Source organism: Entelurus aequoreus, linkage group LG01 (assembly GCF_033978785.1).
Source record: "Entelurus aequoreus isolate RoL-2023_Sb linkage group LG01, RoL_Eaeq_v1.1, whole genome shotgun sequence".
NCBI lineage: Eukaryota > Metazoa > Chordata > Actinopteri > Syngnathiformes > Syngnathidae > Entelurus > Entelurus aequoreus.
Window position 1 is genome coordinate 69,297,436 of NC_084731.1, and position 21,248 is coordinate 69,318,683.

General features: G+C 38.1%; 1 protein-coding gene across 7 annotated transcripts in view; it reads left to right on the forward strand.

Moving 5' to 3' along the window:
- trim33 (tripartite motif containing 33) overlaps positions 1-21,248 on the forward strand; it is a 144,387-nt gene that overhangs the window by 45,217 nt on the left and 77,922 nt on the right. For all 7 annotated transcript variants that reach the window (XM_062057289.1, XM_062057280.1, XM_062057297.1 and 4 more), the window contains exon 2: positions 12,759-12,877. In XM_062057289.1, coding sequence (XP_061913273.1) covers positions 12,759-12,877 — 119 coding nt within the window. The remainder of the gene's footprint in view (positions 1-12,758; positions 12,878-21,248) is intronic.

A 21,248-nucleotide genomic window follows, 5' to 3' on the forward strand; every position in this document is an offset into this window, starting at 1 on the left:
GTACTTAAAAATGTTACCGTGCTCCCACTGATGGGCTAACCTGGTGCAGAAAAGCAAATAAACAATAAGAAACAACTTGCAAAACCCAGTCCAGATTAGCAGCAGGTGCAGTATAAAATCAGAGACAGTTCTTGTTTAGGAAAATGACCATATCCGCCTTCTCAGGCAGGATGTGTGAGCGTTCTGGACAGATAGTGTCTCCTGCTGTGGAAAATACACGTTCGCTGGGTGTGGAAGAAGCTTGAACGCATAAATAGGAGAAAGCAAGATATGACAGCAAAGGATAAGTCTTTTGTTGGTTCCACCTCCATGCAGCAGGGTCGTCAGACACAAGTATCGGTGGAACGTCCTGCATCTGCAGCTCTCTCTCCGCTCGTTTCTTGATGGACATGGAGCTCTGTTATTTCGCGGTTATTTCAATTTTTTTTGTAAAGTAAAGCCACACTTTCGACCGCCGACGCCCGCTATCCATGCTTGAGCTTGACTGACTCGCTCGGCTATGCTAACACTTCCGGCGGTGGGCGCTTCTTCGTTGGTGTTCAGCGGCTTCTTCTTCCGGTTCGGCGGACATATTTTTTTCCGGTCGGCGGACTGGGTATCGAAAATAGGAATCGAAATTTAATCTTTTGAACGATTCCGGGAGAATCGGAAAGTTAGTCCCGGTTCCAATCGATACTCGATACCCAACCCTAGCGCTCTGTCAAGAATGGAATAAAGCGCCGAGAGCGTATCAAAGCGTGACAAAGCCTGACAAAGCTCAGCAAAGCTTGACTCAAAGCATAGGAAAGCTTAACAGATCTTGGTTCAAAGCGCAATAGGAAGTGACTGTGATATTGACTAGTGACATTGAAACTTTATGTAAAACCAACACAGGATTACAAATCCATTGTCTTTTGCATCATTGCCTTTTTTATACGATGATCAATCAATCAATCAATCAATGTTTATTTATATAGCCCTAAATCACATATCATTGTTTCTGTACTTCTGCTGTTTGATGTTGCAGTTTGACATTACTGTCTATAATTTTTCTGTATGAAAATGTTAATAATAAAGAGAATATGTTACGTTTAAAAGAAATGCCTTTTATTATTGTCAACTAGCATAAGAAATGAAAGATAGATATTTATTAAGATGACAAAGAAATAAAAGAAATGAAGATATAAAACATAATATAACGGGAAAAAAAAGAGAAATTGAAAAAATAAATTAATATAAAAAAATAAAAGAAATGCCTTTTATTATTGTCAACTAGCATAAGAAATGAAAGATAGATATTTATTAAGATAACAAAGAAATAAAAGAAATTAAGATATAAAATATAATATAACGGAAAAAAAAGAGAAATTGAAAAAATTAATGAATATAAAAAAATAAAAGAAATGCCTTTTATTATTGTCAACTAGCATAAGAAATGAAAGATAGATATTTATTAAGATGACAAAGAAATAAAAGAAATGAAGATATAAAACATAATGTAACGAAAAAAAAGAGAAATTGAAAAAATAAATTAATATAAAAAATAAAAGAAATGCCTTTTATTATTGTCAACTAGCATAAGAAATGAAAGATAGATATTTATTAAGATGACAAAGAAATTAAGATATAAAACATAATATAACGGAAAAAAAGAGAAATTGAAAAAATAAATGAATATAAAAAATAAAAGAAATGCCTTTTATTATTGTCAACTAGCATAAGAAATGAAAGATAGATATTTATTAAGATGACAAAGAAATAAAAGAAATGAAGATATAAAACATAATATAACTGAAATAAAGAGAAATTGAAAAAATAAATGAATATAAAAAATGTGTGGAAAACAGTATACTGAGTTTTTCACTTTTTTTTTTACTTATTTGTTTATCATATTTCTCTTTTTTATTACATTATGTGTTTTATCCTGTATATAATAAAACAAAAAGAGAAATCAAATAAATAGATAAATCTAAAAAAATGTGGGGAAAACTTAGTATACTGAGTTTTTCAAAAATTGTTTTACTTATTTGTTTATCATATTTCTCTTTTTTATTACATTGTGTTTTATCCTGTATATAATAAAACAAAAAGAGAAATCAAATAAATAGATAAATCTAAAAAAATGTGGGGAAAACTTAGTATACTGAGTTTTTCACATTGTTTTCTTATTTTTGTTGTAACAATGCACAACAGAGCTTGATAATCGTGTCAGCATGTCAGGATCGCATCAAAGCGTGATAAAGTTCAATAAAGCGTAATAAAACGTATCAAAGCGTGATTTAAAGCGTATCAAAGCGGCATCAAATCGTGAGGAACGGTAACAAAGCGGCAACTAATTCGTATCAGAGCGTATCAGAGAGTATCAAAGCATAACATTATTTCGGAGATCGGGATATTCGTGGAAAAATTGACAAAAAAGACGGCGCTTTGCTCGCCGCTTTAAAGCGCGGCAAGCGCCGTTGGTGTGAACCAGGCATAAGTGCACTTCAAGTGTTGCTTTAAAACACGCCTCGACACGTGTGGCGATTAGTATTACCACATTTGCTTCAAACTTAGATCAGCATTTAAATAATAATCATTCAGATCTGCACACAGAGTTATAAAGAGTGACAGGTAATAATGTAGTTGTCAAGGAGCACAGAGCAGACGGTCCCTTCAGTGTCGATGTTTCCATCGGGGGTTACAGCCTTCACTTTACCCAATGGGTCTGCTAAGCTCTGCTCTCCGGTGTGAATTTGAGGCCACCAATTTGTGACAATCTGCTTGCTTTATAATTAGTTTTGCAGGACACAACCGGACCCATTCATTTTTCTACAGCAGTTCACACGCTCCCTCTCTCTCTCTCTCTTTACTCGCCCACTCACTCACTGAAATCACTAAGACAAGACGTTGACATTCTCACAAACACACACACACACTACTCTCAAGTCAGCTCCTCTGTTGTGCACATGTAGATACGTAACACGTAGATATACGTAGACACATAACATGGAGACACATAACATGGAGATACATAACACGTAGATACACAACACGTAGATACACAACACGTAGATACACAACACATAGATACACAACACGTAGATACGTAGACACATAACAGACACATAACACGTAGATACATAACACGTAGACACATAACACTTAGATACATAACACTTAGATACATAACACTTATATACATAACACTTATATACATAACACGTAGACACATAACACGTAGACACATAACACGTAGATACAAAACACGTAGATACGTAACACGTAGATACGTAACAAGTAGATACGTAACAAGTAGATACGTAACAAGTAGATACGTAACACGTAGATGCGTAACACGTAGATGCGTAACACGTAGATGCGTAACACGTAGACACGTAACACGTAGTTACGTAACACGTAGATGGGTAACATGTAGTTACGTAACACGTAGATAGGTAACATGTAGATACGTACACGTGCACACAGCTGCTTGGCTTGATGCCAAATATTAGCGGAGTTAAGACCGCCCAACTAACTTCAACTAGTGCAAGTAACATGACTGAATTTAGTAACAAATTGCTACAATTTGTGTTTTGTCTTTAACAAAAGTGTGTTTTACCTGCTACATGTCTTATCTGTGTACATTCATCCATAGTTTTGTTTGTAGTACTTACTAATAATTGTATTTTTCTTAAAGCACAGACCAGGAGTGGCAACCATAAATCATGAATAATTGTATTATAATGTCAAAGCTTTTTATTATATTCTAATCTAATCCTCGAGTATGGCAGACTATATGGAATATAGAAAATTGTAAATTGTTCTTTGAGTGCAACAAGAAAAGCACAATGTGTTTATTGCCCTTTAATTTATATTTTAACTTTTTAAAATGTTTTTTGAGTGCAATAGGAAACATGTTTATTGTATTGTAAGATTTTCTGTTAAAATAAAGCCAAAATTGACACTTTTTCGTAATTCCCTTTATTTGGAAAAATATTGAAAAGTATCGATATACATTTTGGTACCAGTACCAAATTATTGGTATTAGGACAACCCTAGTCTGGTGCGGCTAATATGTGGAAAAATATTTTTTTCTTCTAAAATTTAGTGGGTGTGCTCTTTAGTCCGCAAAATACGGTATATTGTATTTATTATGATATAATTAAGTAAAGTTGGTCAAATATTCCAGTGTGTGTATAAGTAGGGCCCTACTTTACATTGAACACCCTAACATCACTGCAAGGTTAGCCGAATTACGGAAGAAAAACATGTTTAGCTTCCACTTCTGTAGCTGACAGATGGTTGTCAGCTCCAGACTTGATTTTAACATGTGTAGCAAAGCCTGTTGTATTTGTTTTCATTCCAAGGCTGCCCTCTGAAGTGGTGGGCGCGTAGACGAGGCTGGCTCATTAAGCAAGGCTGGGCGTCAGGGGCTATATCATGTTTTTCTCCTTCATTTTGTCATGAAGAGCTGCAAATGCTCTCTCAAAAGTGGAGCAAACAAATAAGAGAGATGATCCCTTTTTCTCACCTTTGGTATGTATACATATATATATATATATATATATATATATATATATATATATATATATATATATATATATATATATATATATATATATATATATATATATATATGTTAGGGCTGTGAATCTTTGGGTGTCCCACGATTCGATTCAATATCGATTCTTGGGGTCACGATTCGATTCAAAATCGATTTTTTTTTTCAATTCAACATGATTCTCGATTCAAAAACGATATTTTCCCGATTCAAAAGGATTCTCTATTCATTCAATACATAGGAATTCAGCAGGATCTTCCCCAGTCTGCTGACATGCAAGCAGAGTAGTAGATTTTTGTAAAAAGCTTTTATAATTGTAAAGGACAATGTTTTATCAACTGATTGCAATAATGTAAATTTGTTTTAACTATTAAATGAACCAAAAATATGACTTATTTTATCTTTGTGAAAATATTAGACACAGTGTGTTGTCAAGCTTAGGAGATGTGATGCAAGTGTAAGCCACTGTGACACTATTGTTCATTTTTATTTATTTTTTATAAATGTCTAATGATAATGTCAATGAGGGATTTTTAATCATTGCTATGTTGAAATTGTAACTAATATTGATACTGTTGTTGAAAATATTCATTTTTGTTTCACTACTTTTGGTTTGTTCTGTGTCGTGTTTGTGTGTCCTCGCAATTGCTCTGTTTATTGTAGTTCTGAGTGATGCTGGGTCGGGTTTGGTTTTGGAATTGGATTGCATTGTTATGGTATTGCTGTGTATTGTTTTGTTGGATTGATTCATTAAAAAAAAAATAATAATAATAATAATAATAATTAAAAAAATCGATTTTTAAAAAATGAGAATCGATTCTGAATCGCACCTTAATATATATATATATATATATATATGTATATGTATATGTATACGTATATATATATATATGTATATGTGTATATATATATATATATATATATTATATATATAATATCAGTGTTTCCCACACATTCATTTATTTGTGGCGGCCCGCCACGAAAGAATTACGTCCGCCACAAATAGATTTTTCAGCCTTTTTTATTTTTATTTTTTTTGTTTTTTTTGTCCTGTCCAGCTTCTCAGGCAAATCATATAGTTTGATGTAGATGCCCATATCGGCTGTTCAGATTTACTTTACAAAAGAGAAGTGTAGGATACTTCTCTTGTTGCCTTATTTGTATTTGACTTTATTAAATGTATTTATATTATCATTTGGTGCAGCCGGGCCGGAGCAGGAGGGGATAGAAAGAGAGAGAAAAAAAGACAGAGTGGGAAATTGTGGGGACAAGAGGGGGATTAGACAGAGAGACAAAAACAACAACAGCAAATACAACAACAACAATAGAGCAACATCAGCAAATACGACATGTACAAATATGATGGTAAAAGTAATAGCAAATAAGCAGTTAGCGAAAATAAAAAAACAATACAGAAATGACAATGAGCATTATTTCACTACAAAAGGAGCAATACAAATACCAATAGAAGTAGCGCTATTGATAATGAACAATACCAATACTTTACCTTTATTATCAACAACACAGTTGTTCAAGTGCAACAATACATATACCTGTACGTAATGATAACTTGAGATACGAAAGAATGCAGAAAAATGGAGGGGAAGAAAGAGAAGCAACCTACATTAACCTTGTAGATTGTTATAGTAACAATAGGTTAAGCTTTGTCAGTGTGCCATGTGTTACCCAGTTTACCCTAGGGCAACAACGTTAATATATGTTTGATGAAACGTGATTATGTGCATGAGTGTATGTATGCATATGTACTTGTATATGTACAGTATGTGTATATGTGTTTGTACAGTGAGTGTATATGTACAGTATGTGTATATGTATGTTTGTACAGTGAATGTATATGTACAGTATGTGTACGTGTATGTTTGTATGATGAATGTGCGTGTGGATGTACGAACTTTGAGTATGTAAATATGTACTGTATATGTATGTGGGAGCGTAGGTACCTATGTATGTGTGTATGTATATGTGAATTTGTATGTACAATACATTTGACTCCCAGTGTGTGTGGGAGCCAGAGTACGGCCCCAGCCTCCCCGAGAGCCCAACCCACAAACAGTTGGTGTGGTGCCCAGGGAACCGGAGACCACAGCCCCATGCAGCCAAGCCGGACTCGCTCGACCGCTCATAAAAGCAATGGGACTCTGTCTGTGAATGTAGCTTGTAGTTACAATTCCGGTGCTGTAGGTGGCGGTAGCCTACTATGCATTGTAACTCCGCCAATAGCACTTAATTCACCTGGTGGGCCAGAAGAAGAAGAAGAAGAAGACGACGACGAAGTAAAAGAAGAACGGACCGACCGGATCAAAATACAAGGGTAAAACGTCTTGGCAAACAAGTTCAAAAGTGGTCCGAACCTGTGCAGTGTGCAGCACCGACTCGGATTTTCTTAATTTTTATTTTCGGGTTTTGAATGCATTTATTTTGAAAGGACAGCTGGAGAGAGACTGGGGAGAGAGGGTGAGAGGGGGGATTGACGCGGAGTAAAGCGACTGTCAGGTGGGACCGAACTGGGTCGCCGCAGCGGGTGCTCTACCAGGTGAGATAGGTTATAGCTGCATCGCTTGCGGCTCGTCATATATTTAACGTTAATCCGCTATTTCACCGAGCGTTTCACTGACGGTGAGCAGCCTGACGCTGTTTCATTAACACCGCCGCTGTTTGACTCGGGGGCCGGGGCAGATGCACGCAGTGACAGTCACCTGTTACCATACCGACTAGAGCGTGCGTGTCCAGGTTATAACCCTGTTGTCAATAAACACACATGGAGACGGTGCTTCAGATACTAATACTAATTTGATACTGTAGTAGTTATCTTTTGTGTATTCATAATGTAAAATGGATGGATGGACGTTTAAAACAAAACTGTTATTGTTAATTAGTAAGTATACATTTTTTGAGCCTTTTTAGAGAAAATCATATCATTGTAGTAAATTATGCAAATTAGTCGATGATGTCATGGTGACCACGCCCATAGCCACGCCCCCACCACCACAGGTATCTTGGTAGTTTATGGGAAACACTGTATGTATATGTATATATATATATATATATATATATATATATATATATATATATATATATATATATATATATATATATATATATATATATATATATACATATATACACACATATCAGTGCTTCCCCCGGGGTTGGTGGGTGTGTGTAAGGAACAGTGTAACTCGGCCTGTCGCCATCAAGTCTCCTCCTCATTGCTGCCACCACAGCCTTAGGGGGACAATAGACTACATACTGTGGTGAAGTAGGCCGGCTTCGTCGCGTGAAGAAGCCTACAATTTTTGGTTGTTTTCCGTTCCTCAATATTGTTTTCCGTAAAGTAAAAACAAAACACAAAACAGTCCTACTTACCTGAGATATTAAGTATGTCATTATTATGACTTAGTAAGTCAATATTTTAAATTAGTAATTTACTAAGTCAAAATAATGACTTACTAAGTCAAAATAATGACTTACTAAGTCAAATTAATAAGCGTTTGCAATAAGCGTTTGAAAAAAAGAGTTAAAAGTGTGACCAATGCTGACATATGCGCAACTCATCATGCTTAATTTATTACAGCATTTGGGAAGCCTATAGTTGATTTTTATTATGTAAATGTTATATGCCTGAGCTCTGACTCCATGCGCTCTGAATACGCACTGCTGATTGGCTGTTACCGCTCTGCGTGTAACCAATCAGATGGCTCTGTGGGTGGGACAATGCATGGGTGCACCAGCAACACAGCAGAGAGACATACTGACAGGGCTTGTTAAGGCGTAAGTTTAGGCGGTGGAGCTGCGGAAAACCGTGTGTGTGTGTGATGCGCGCGCATACACATTCTTGCGTCTATATATATGTGTGTGTGTGTGTGTGTGTGTGTGTGTATATATATATATATATATATATATATATATATATATATATATATATACACGTATATATACACGTATATGTGTGTGTGTGTGTGTGTGTGTATACAGTATGTGTCTGTGAATGTTAAATTATTGAAACACCGCCACTGTCTCCTTGCAGAGGAGACAAACTGCTTTTTCCTTACACTGAACAAAAAAAACCTCAAAGCTCTCCACTCGGAATCTATTTTTCGTTTCCGCAATGATTTCGCCATTTTTTTCTCGCTTACTGATCGACTGATAAAGTGCGCACTTGCCGCGCCAGCGCGATGATGTCACATTATCGATGGGAATATGCCGTTTTAGACAATATTATTTGCTAGGAGACCCCGAGAGTAACAAGCGGTAGAAAATGGATTGATGGATGGGCTAGAAAGGACAGATTAAAAAATAAATAAAATAAACATTTAAATTGGGACTTCCCACGGGCTGGATTTTGGACGCTGGCGCGCCATAGTTTGGGGACTGGTAAGTTAAAGTGCTGATATTATTGCACATAGTCCTATTACACATGTAGTTAGCAATAACATATTCATTTACGCACGGAAAATTGGACCAAAAAAGCTAACAGTAATGTATCTACATATGAAATATTGCACAAAATATGAATACATAACTTTTGGAATGGAAATAGAAATCTTTTGGAACTAATAGAATAGAAAGTACTTTATTGATCCCTGGGGAAACAGCACCACAGTTCGCTCACAATAAACAATAATGGCAAGTATTTCTACCTTTATTATATATCCATGTTCTTGTCCTTGAATGTGATGTTTCACCTATAACCCATCAGATACTAAAGACAAAAACAAGCCTACTACTAGCAAAAATGAGTAAAAAACAAAAGTCTATGGAAAGCTTCTTTGCAAAGGGAAAAGGCCAGGGGCTCCCACCTAGTCAATGTTATGGTGAGTTTTTTCATGTATTCATTTTTCCCGCACTGGAAGGCCGGTCCGTGAAAATAATGCCTGCATTAAACCGGCCCCTGCTGCAAATAAGGTTGGGGACCCCTGTGATAGACCAATGAAACCAGCGTAGTTTTAATTTAGCCTCCATTTCCCCCCATTAGGCAGCTATTGAAAATGCTGTTTTAATGTAAGGTGTTATAAAACAGCTTTTTTATTGGTTGTCACCTTTTAACAATGCTTTGTTGTCGTTATGTTGCAACCGCCTCAGAGGAGACCTCTGATCATTGGACAGTGTTCTTATGAATATTTATGATGCATGTGCATCTCCCTGTCCTGCATTAATCATGTTCCAGGGCAGTGCATGCTCTATACTCAGATGAAGCTGTCCATTCATTGCTGGCTTCAATTTAGCTGTGTGTGTACGTGTGAGAGGGGGGTTGTGTGCTTTACGACCGCCCTGCAACTCAATCATTCAGGCCCCAAGCAGACGGAGCCTCCGTAAACTGGCTGCATGCAGCTCAAACCGGTTCCAACCGCCTCAAACTGCCTCGCGCCGGTTGTCAGCTAAAATGGCCAGAGGTATTATTCGGCTTTTACTTTGAAAAATGGCACGTGTGTGTAATATTTGGCTTTTTAGTGCAAATAATTGTCAGCTCCATCCATGCTAATTGAATTATTGGCGGGGGGGAGGCAATTTTCACTCTAATTAATGAAATTGACAACCGTACCTGAGAATAATTGTGTTTGAGAAAGTCCCATTTGAGTGAATACATATAAAATGTAATCTTACTGGTAGAAATTAGAACTTTGATCATTTCTCACTGGTGAATGATGTAAAAAGCTGCTCAGGGCTTCTTTTTTAAAAATGTATTCATGCTCTTTGTCGTGGAAAATGAAATCATTACTTAACCAGGACGTAGGGTTGTAAGGTATCCCAGTACTAGTATAGTATCGCAGTACTAATGAATGAAAAACGGTACTGTACTCTGTTTGAAAAGTGCAGGTTCGCCTTTTTTTTTTTTTTTTTTTACAGGCATGACGGCGCGTCATGGTCACGTCGTGACATTGCTGATTTTACGAGCAGAGGAGCATGTTTGGCAGTGCGCACACATGGAGTACTTACAAGCAGACACAGTGTGTAGACAGAAAAGGGAGAATGGACGCATTTTGGTCTAAAAACTAAAGATAAAGGTGAAGGTGAAGTTATAACACAGGAAAAGGTGCTTTAAGACATGGCTAGCTAGTTAGCGGCTAACGTCCATCCGCAGTCGGCAGTGTTTTAGCTACTTATAAATCACTAATCATTGTCTCCATGGCGACAAATCAAGTACGTTTATTACAAGTACCATTATCACTGCAGGACGAGGAATAGCTAAACATGCTTCACTACACACTGCAGGAGGATACACTAGCTCACCAGCGTCACAATGTAAACAAACGCCACGTGTGGATCTACACCTGACATCCACTGTAGTGATACCAAGTACAATAGCGTATCTAGTCCATACTACTATGATTACATCGATATTTTTTATCGTCACAAAAAAATGTTTTCTTAAATAAAAAAATGTAAATCATATTATATTCATAAACTCCGGAAATACGTCCATGGACACATGAGAACTTAAATTATGACCAGTGTATGATCCTGTAACTACTTGGTATCATCCAAAACTAATGTGAAGTATCCAAACAACAGAAGAATAAGTAGGGTTGGGTATCGAGTATCGAGTATCGATTGGAACCGGGACTAACTTTCCAATTCTCCCGGAATCGTTCAAAAGTTTAAATTTCGATTCCTATTTTCGATACCAGTCCGCCGACCGGAAAAAAATATGTCCGCCGAACCGGAAGAAGAAGACGCTGAACACCAACGAAGAAGCGCCCACCGCCGGAAGTGTTAGCATAGCCGAGCGAGTCAGTCAAGCTCAAGCATGGATAGCGGGCGTCGGCGGTCGAAATTGTGGCTTTACTTTCCAAAAAAAAGTGAAATAACCGCGAAATAACAGAGCTCCATGTCCATCAAGAAACGAGTGGAGAGAGAGAGCTGCAGATGTACCAGAACGTTCCACCGATACTTATGTCTGACGACCCTGCTGTGCATGGTGGTGGTCCGGTGGAACCAACAAAAGACTTATCCTTTGCTGTCAGATCTAGCTTTCTCCTATTTATGCGTTCAAGCTTCTTCCACACCCAGCGAACGTGTATTTTCCACAGCAGGAGACAATATCTGTCCAGAACGCTCACGCATCCTGCCTGAGAAGGCGGATATGGTCATTTTCCTAAACAAGAACTGTCTCTGATTTTATACTGTACCTGCTGCTAATCTGGACTGGGTTTTGCAAGTTGTTTCTTATTGTTTATTTGCTTTTCTGCACCAGGTTAGCCCATCAGTGGGAGCACGGTAACATTTTTAAGTACCTGCAGCATCATACACTTGTGTGTGTAAATGTGTTTTCATGAGGTTTCCTGCAGCATCATACACTTGTGTGTGTAATTGTGTTTTCATGAGGTTTTCAAAAATAAAGCTCTCTTGAGGAAAGTGTACCCCTGGGAAAATGTATTCATAATTTATAATATTTATATTCAAGTTCATAGATTTGATATTTATATTCTAGTTGAAAACAGCCCTGTGAGGAATTTATAGTAAAGTTCATAAAAAGTTAATAGAATTAAAATTTGATGGAGAATGTCAGACTATTTCATTCAGAATGACTGTAGGTTAGCTAGCTCATTTAAAATATCCTAAACTTTTTTTTGACCCTGCCTCTTAAAAGAATCGGGACAGAGAACCGTAAGGAATCGGAATCGAAACAAAGAATCGGAATCGGAATTGGAATCGTTCGAATTCAAACGATACTCAACCCTAAGAATAAGTGATTATTACATTTTAACAGAAGTGTAGATAGAACATGTTCAAACAGAAAATAAGCAGATATTAACAGTAAATGAACAAGTAGATAATTAATCAATTTTTACAGTTTGTCCCTCATAATGTAGACAAAATAATAGGTAGATAAATGACACAATATGTTACTGCATATGTCAGCAGACTAATTAGGAGCCTTTGTTTGTTTACTTACTACTAAAAGACAAGTTGTCTAGTATGTTCACTATTTTATTTAAGGACTTAACTGCAATAACAAACATACGTTTAAAGTACCCTAAGATTTTTTTGTTGAAATAAAGACAATAATGCAATTTTTTGTGGTCCCCTTAATTTAGAAAAGTATCAAAGTATCGAAATACATTTTGGTACCAAAATATTGGTATCGAGACAACCCTGCCAGGTCTATGTTCTTCGATTTAAAAAAAAAAAAAAGGCATTCTTCGACTGCAAAAACGTGCAATTGGTGGGATGTCTTGCGACGTTTGATGTGTTTCCTGTCTTGTGCCCTCAGTGAACGTGATGCGATGCTCGGTGTGTCTCCAGGACTACAAACAGAACGACATCATCAACAACTACTTCATGAAGGATACCTCAGAGGCCACCAGCAGCTCCAATGAAAAGTCTGCACAGGTAAGTTGGGACCAGGATCTTTGACTTTGGGTTGTGCAGCTGTCGTATAGAGGATCTTGGACAAGTGAATTAATACAGAAGAGCACTCTTGATTTATATCAAGGATCTTTGACTAATGTTAGTACAGCAAGTTCCTAAAATCAGCAACACATATTTTCATATAAAGGATCTCTGACTGTTTGTACAGCAAGTTCCTAAAAACAGCAGCACATCTTGTCATATAAAGGATCTCTGATTGTTTGTACAGCAAGTTGTTAAATTCAGCAGTGCATCTAGTCATGTAGAGGATCTTTGACTGTTTGTACAGCATGTTCCTAAAAACAACAGCACCTCTTGTCATATGAAGGATCTCTGATTGTTTGTACAGCAAGTTCTTAATATCAGCAGCGCATCATGTCATGTAGAGGATCTTTGACTAATGTTTGTACAGCAAGTTCCTAAAAACAGCAGCACATCTTGTTATATAAAGGATCTCTGATTGTTTGTACAGCAAGTTCTTAAAATCAGCAGCGCATCTAGTCATGTAGAGGATCTTTGACTAATGTTTGTACAGCAGGTTCCTAAAAACAACAGCACATCTTGTCATATAGAGGATCTTTGATCGGTGTTTATACAGCAGGTTCCTAAAACAGCAGTACATCTTGTGCATGTAGGGGATCTTTGACTAATGTTTGTACAGCAGGTTCCTAAAAACAACAGCACATCTTGTCATAAAGGATCTCTGATTGTTTGTACAGCAAGTTCTTAAAATCAACAATCGCATCTTGTCAGGTAGAGGATCTTTGACTAATGTTTGATCAGTCCGCGGCCCGGTACCGGTCCGTGGATCGATTGGTACCAGGCTGCACAAGAAATAAAAAATTTAAAAAATAAATAATAATTTTGTATTTTTTTATTTTTTATTTAATCAACATAAAAAACACAAGATACACTTACAATTAGTGCACCAACCCAAAAAACCTCCCTCCCCCATATACACTCATTCACACTAAAAGGGTTGTTTCTTTCTGTTATTAATATTTCTGGTTCCTACATTATATATCAATACAGTCTGCAGAGACACAGTCCGTAAGCACGCATGATTGTATTTTTTAATGACAAAATTGTTTTTAATTTTTTTTAAAATTCCCACCCAACCCCCCGGTCCGTGGGACACATTTTCAAGCGTTGACCGGTCCGCAGTTACAAAAACGTTGGGGACCACTGATATAGGGGATCTTTGACTGTTTGTATAGCAGGTTCCTAAAAACAGCAGCACATCTTGTCATATAAAGGATCTCTGACCTGACTGTTTATACAGCAAGTTCTTAAAATCAGCAGCACACCCTGTCATATAGGGCAGTGGTCCCCAACCACTGGGCCGCGGCCCGGTACCGGTCCGTGGATCGATTGGTACCAGGCTGCACAAGAAATAAAAAAAAAAAATAATAATAATAATTTTGTATTTTTTTTATTTTTATTTAATCAACATAAAAAACACAAGATACACTTACAATTAGTGCACCAACCCAAAAAACCTCCCTCCCCCATGTACACTCATTCACACTAAAAGTATAAATAAATGATAAATGGGTTATACTTGTATAGCGCTTTTCTACCTTCAAGGTACTCAAAGCGCTTTGACACTATTTCCACATTTACCCATTCACACACACATTCACACACTGATGGCGGGAGCTGCCATGCAAGGCGCTAACCAGCAGCCATCAGAGGCAAAGGGTGAAGTGTCTTGCCCAAGGACACAACGGACGTGACTAGGAAGGTAGAAGGTGGGAATTGAACCCCAGTAACCAGCAACACTCCGATTGCTGGCACAGCCACTCTACCAACTTCGCCACGCCGTTGTTTCTTTCTGTTATTAATATTTCTGGATCCTACATTATATATCAATATAGATCAATACAGTCTGCAGGGATACAGTCCGTAAGCACGCATGATTGTATTTTTTAATGACAAAAAAAAAATTTTTTTTTAAATCCCCCCCCCCCCCCCCCCCCCCCCCCGTGGGACACATTTTCAAGCGTTGACCGGTCCGCAGTTACAAAAAGGTTGGGGACCACTGGTATAGGGGATCTTTGACTGTTTGTATAGCAGAATCCTAAAAACAGCAGCACATCTTGTCGTGTGGGGGATCTTTGACTGTTTGTACAGCAGGTTGCTGAAAACAGCAACGCATCCTGTCATATAGGGGATCTTTGACTGTTTGTACAGCAGGTTGCTGAAAACTGTCATAAAGAGGATCTTTGACTGTTTGTACAGCAGGTTCCTAAAAACAGCAACGTATCCTGTCATATAGAGGATCTTTGACTGGTGTTTGTACAAGGTGCTTCACCTGTCCTTGCACCTAAAAAGTACAACAAAATGTGTTTACAATCAACCTGTCCTAGAAAATATGACAGGTGTAAACCACTTTGGAAGGATAATGGCTCGCCACATCGGCAGCACCCCTTGAAATATAGGAAAAAGAAAACCAAGAGGAGGGAGAAGAAAAGGCCAATCACAAACTACAGCGCAGTGTGGGACTTGGAAAGACAACTCAGCAAACATAAGCACATGTAGGCCGACATTACGACATACAAAAACGTAAGACCTGTGAAGGCGAGGGTGTGTTCATAAGCGTGGAAGTTGCTCTGCTTGGCGTCACGGCCTTGATAACACAGCTGGGTGCTATGGAGCCGTCCGACATCTAGTCCCACAGAGTGAGACAATCCCAGGGAAGAGGGGTAAGGCATTTTACAGGGTTATCAGCAGCGACCTTGCCAAGGCCAGTGCGAGGGGGCCGAAATATAGAAAATAATTGTTTTGGTTAGGGTGAGCAGATGCGTTTTAATAATCTACTGTACTCAATTGTCTGTGCTGGTCCTCAAATTAATTTCACCTTGCAGAGCGGAACACTTCTCTGAGATGTTATCCAGTTGGCAATATAGCTCAAAATTAGTCGAAGTGCCTACAGCCTGCCCATCCCATCAATCACGACGGGCAGCTTCAGGGTACCTTGAACGGCTGCCAGATGAGCTGTTATTGTAGTTCCAAATAGGTGTTCTTGACCGTAAGGCTAGCCAGGCACACGACCTTCCACTTCTCCCAAGAGTCCATCGTGTATCCAGCAACTAAGGACCTAGGACTAGTGTTGTCCCGATACCAGTATTTTGGTACCGGTACCAAAATGTATTTCGGTACTTTTGTAAATAGAGGGGACCACGAAAAATTTAATTATTGGCTTTATTTAAACAAAAAATCTTAGGGTACATTAAAGGCCTACTGAAACCCACTACTACCGACCACGCAGTCTGATAGTTTATATATCAATGATGAAATCTTAACATTGCAACACATGCCAATACGGCCGGGTTAACTTATAAAGTGCAATTTTAAATTTCCCGCTAAACTTCTGGTTGAAAACGCCTTTGGATGATGACGTATGCGCGTGACGTAACCAGTGAAACAGAAGTATCGGTACCCCATTGAATGCAATACAAAATAGCTCTGTTTTCATCTCATAATTCCACAGTATTCTGGACATCTGTGTTGGTGAATCTTTTGCAATTTGTTTAATGAACAATGAAGACTGCAAAGAAGAAAGTTGTAGATGGGATCGGTGTATTAGCGGCGGACTACAGCAACACAACCAGGAAGACTTTGACTCGGATAGCAGACGCGCTAGCCGACTAAGGCTGCAGCTAACGATTATTTTTCTATCGATTATTCTATAGATTATTTTTTTGATTAATCGGTTAATCTATAGATTATTTTTCGATTCATCTATAGATTATTTTTCCTTTTACCGATTATTTTTTATTTTATTTTATTTAAAATGAAGATGAAAAAATAAAAGTAGGCCAGTTTTTTCAAAAGGCATGGCTTTTATTTACAAAAAAAAAAAGTATGGCCACTCAGTCAACATTGACAACAACATGACAAAATATTCTGTAACAATGTAAACATTTAAAACTTTTAACATTTAACACAATTAAAAGTAGCTTATTTGCTTTTTAATGTGCAAATATAAAAGTAAACATCCAGTGCAAATCTTAATATTCTGCAATAGTATAAGCATTTCAAAAGTAAAAGTATTGCTTATTTTGCTTTAAAATGTGCAAAAATAAAGATAAACATCCAATACAAAAAAGTGCAAAACAAAATATTCTGTAACAACAGTGTAAACATTTCAACAAAAGTGAAAGTATTGCTTATTTGCTAAAATGTGCAAAAATAAAGATAAACATCCAATACAAAAAAGTGCCAATCTAAATATTTTGGAGCACTGTAAACATTAAGTATTGCTTTTAAAATGTGCAAAATAAACATCCAGTCCAACACAGTACACAATAACCAATTCTACTCATTCCAGTGAGTGACTAACAGTTGTAATGAAGAAAGATTAGCATGTCTACTTGCTTTGCTTCTTTTCTTGTTTACAATATTCCCAGCAGCTGAAAATAGGCGCTCAGAAGGGGTCGATGTGGCTGGAACTGAGAGGTAATTAGCCTTCACCTCAAACCAGGACTGCGAGCGAGCTGAGCTGCAGTTTAAGTTTCTAGTAGGTCAACGGGCTCATAGTGATGTTACTAGTAGTTGACTGGGAGGTGTTTATTATCATTTGGGGAGAGTCCGCTGCCTGATGCTCACCTGCTAAACACCTATCTGCTCCACGCTGAAGCGCTGACTACATGCGCTATGAATACGCACTGCTGATTGGCTGATAATGCTTCGTGTGTACCAATCAGATGGTTGTGTGGGTGGGACAATGCTGCGTGTGTACCAATCAGATGGTTGTATGGGTGGGACAATGCTGCGTGCTGAGACAGAGGCAGAGGAGCAAAGCAACTTGTTAAGACTTTAGCAGCTAAAGTTAGCTTTAGCTTAGAAACTCGTTCGGTACACCCCAGTACCGAACCGAAAGCCCCGTACCGAAACGGTTCAATACAAAACACATACCGTTACACCCCTAGCAGATACAAATGACACATTCATGTTTTTGTGTAATGATGACAACGTATGCTAACGCGGACGATTGACTAGTTGATGGTTGATGGTTTTCTTTTCAAATGTTCGTTCATAGCCGTTGTGCTGCTATGATAGGCCATTTCCGCTCGACACAGTGTGCATACAATAACATTATTAGGCTGTGTATTGAAATACTCCCACACTTTTGACGACTTTTGGCGTGCGTTTTTCCCCTCGCTCGCACAGTCTGCTTTGCGCCCCGCCATTACGGTAGTGTGACGTAAATATGCGACGCGTCGACGCACAAAAACGGCGTCGACATATTTACGTAACCGATGACGTCGACTATGTCGACGCGTCGTTTCAGCCTTATAGCCGACGCTAGCCACCGACCGCACGGATGATCGCGGTGAAGTCCTTCGTCCTTCCGTCGATCGCTGGAACGCAGGTGAGCACGGGTGTTGATGAGCAGATGAGGGCTGGCTGGCGTAGGTGGATAGCTAATGTTTTTAGCATAGCTCTGTGAGGTCTGGTTGCTAAGTTAGCTTCAATGGCGTCGTTAGCAACGGCATTGTTAACCTTCGCCAGGCTGGAAAGCATTAACCGTGTATTTACATGTCCATGGTTTAATAGTATTGTTGATCTTCTGTCTATCCTTCCAGTCAGGGATTTATTTATTTTGTTTCTGTATGCAGTTAAGCACGATGCTATCACGTTAGCTCCGTAGCTAAAGTGTTTCGTCGATGTATTGTCGTGGAGATAAAAGTCACTGTGAATGTCCATTTCGCGTTCTGGACTCTCATTTTCAAGAGGATATAGTATCCGAGGTGGTTTAAAATACAAATCCGTGATCCACAATAGAAAAAGGAGAGAGTGTGGAATCCAATGAGCCAGCTTGTACCTAAGTTACGGTCAGAGCGAAAAAAGATATGTCTTGCACTGCATTCTAGTCCTTCACTCTAACGTTCCTCATCAACGAATCTTTCATCCTCGCTCAAATTAATGGGGTAATCGTCGCTTTCTCGGTCCGAATCGCTCTAGCTGCATTGAAAACAATAGGAAAATATGAGGAGACTATCAACTGACTACGTCACGCTACTTCCGGTAAGGGCAAGGCTTTTTTTTAATCAGATACCAAAAGTTGCGATCTTTATCGTCGTTGTTCTCTATTAAATCCTTTCAGCAAAAATATGGCAATATCGCGAAATGATCAAGCATGACACATAGAATGGATCTGCTATCCCCGTTTAAATTAAAAAATGTCATTTCAGTAGGCCTTTAAACGTATGTTTATTATTGCAAGTTTGTCCTTAAATGAAAAATATACTAGACAACTTGTCTTTTATTAGTAAGTAAGCAAACAAAGACTCTTAATTTAGCTGCTAACATATTCAGTAACATATTGTGTCATTTATCATCCTATTATTTTTTTCAACATTATTAAAGACAAGTTTTAGAAAATGAATTATTAATTTACTTCTTCACTAACTGTTTATCTGCTTACTTTCTCTTTTAACATGTTCCATCTACACTTCTGTTAAAATGTAATAATCACTTATTCTTCTGTTGTTTGATACTTTACATTAGTTTTGAATGATACCACAAATTTAGGTATCAATTCGATACCAAGTAGTTACAGGATCATACATTGGTCATATTCAAAGTCCTCATGTGTCAGGGACCTATTTCCTGAGTTTATAAACATAATCTAAATAAAAAATTTAAAAAAAAGATTTTGTGATGCTAAAAAATACCAACGTAATCATAGTAGTATCGAGTAGATACGCTATTGTACTTGGTATCATTACAGTGGATGTTAGGTGTAGATCCGCCAATGGCGTTTGTTTATATTGTAGCGTCCCGGAAGAGTTAGTGCTGCAGGGAATTCTGGGAATTTGTTCTGTAGTGTTTATGTTGTGTTGCGCTACAAATATTCTCCCAAAATGTGTTTGTCATTGTTTAGTGTGGTTTCACTAAATGGCACATATTTATGACAGTGTAGGCGTTGTTCATACGGCCACCCTTAGTGTGACATGTATGGCTGTTGAGTAAGTATGCTTTTCATTCTCATGCGTGCAGTGTGTTCAAAGTCAAGCTGAAATCTAGACTTGACTTTGGTAACTATAGACCAGTTTAAGTATATCCTAAGTTAAGAGTGGCGTCGTGTGGCATGTATAGCTATCACTCGTCCTACAGGGATGATACTTGAAAAAAATGTGCTTTACTCATCGCCGTGGAGACAAGGATTAGTAATAGAAGTAGTTACAACACTGTTAGCCGGCCATAATTTGTCCTTTCTCCCTTTTCTGTCTACACATTGTCTGCTTGTAAGTACTCCGTGATTGTGCGCTGCCGGACATGCTCGTCTGCATGACACGACGTGACAACGAGTGGGGGACCGGCACTTTTTAGAGGCGATATAGTACCGAATATGATTCATTAGTATCGCGGTACTATACTAATATCGGTATACCATACAACCCTAGTCAGGACAGACAGGTTCCCCCAAACCCGAGTTTCTTGTTGAGAAGATCTTGTCAATTTCTTTGAGAGGCCAGTTGATCAGTTCCATTGTTTAGATGTTGGAGAGCAGAGCAAAAAGAGGCTCCAAAAGGGTTAAGACTAGACGAAGAAGCAAAAGCAGGCGAAATAAGGGAACGGGAGAATACAGAGAATATATCCTGTCCTATAGGAGGGTTGCATATGACAAGTGAAGTGAAGTGAAGTGAATTACATTTATATAGCGCTTTTTCTCAAGTGACTCAAAGCGCTTTACATTGTGAAACCCAATATCTAAGTTACATTTAAACCAGTGTGGGTGGCACTGGGAGCAGGTGGGTAAAGTGTCTTGCCCAAGGACACACCGGCAGTGACTAGGATGGCGGAAGCGGGAATTGAACCTGCAACCCTCAAGTTGCTGGCACGGCCACTCTACCAACCGAGCTATACCGCCCCCAACAACAACAACACAACTGATTTTCTTCTTGGCGGCCTAACTCACACGATGGTCAAGCAGCTTGAGCGTAGCATTATGACAAGTGAAAGTGAGTTTAGAGTTTGATCAGAAAATGTCATATTGTTCGGTTTTTACGTGTTAAAGTCGTTCAAATAGAGATAGGAAAGAATTTTCATAGAGTCCTGAAAGAAGTGGTTCATAAAGGTCATAAAGTCAGGGGAAAACAAAATCTATCTTAAAAATATCACTTTCATCATCTTGTGGAATACAATTGGACCATTTGTGTCTGCAGTGATCACTTTGTAAAATGTTTGTTTGAACATTTGATTTGTTTGAGAAACCTTCTGGGATGCAATCCACTTTATTTTCCACTACATTAGTAGTGTTTGAGAGCAGACCTAAACGTAAAGAAAGGACAACAGATGGCATCAGTTTGTGTTTTTTTTGTGGTTGCTATGCCTACATAGA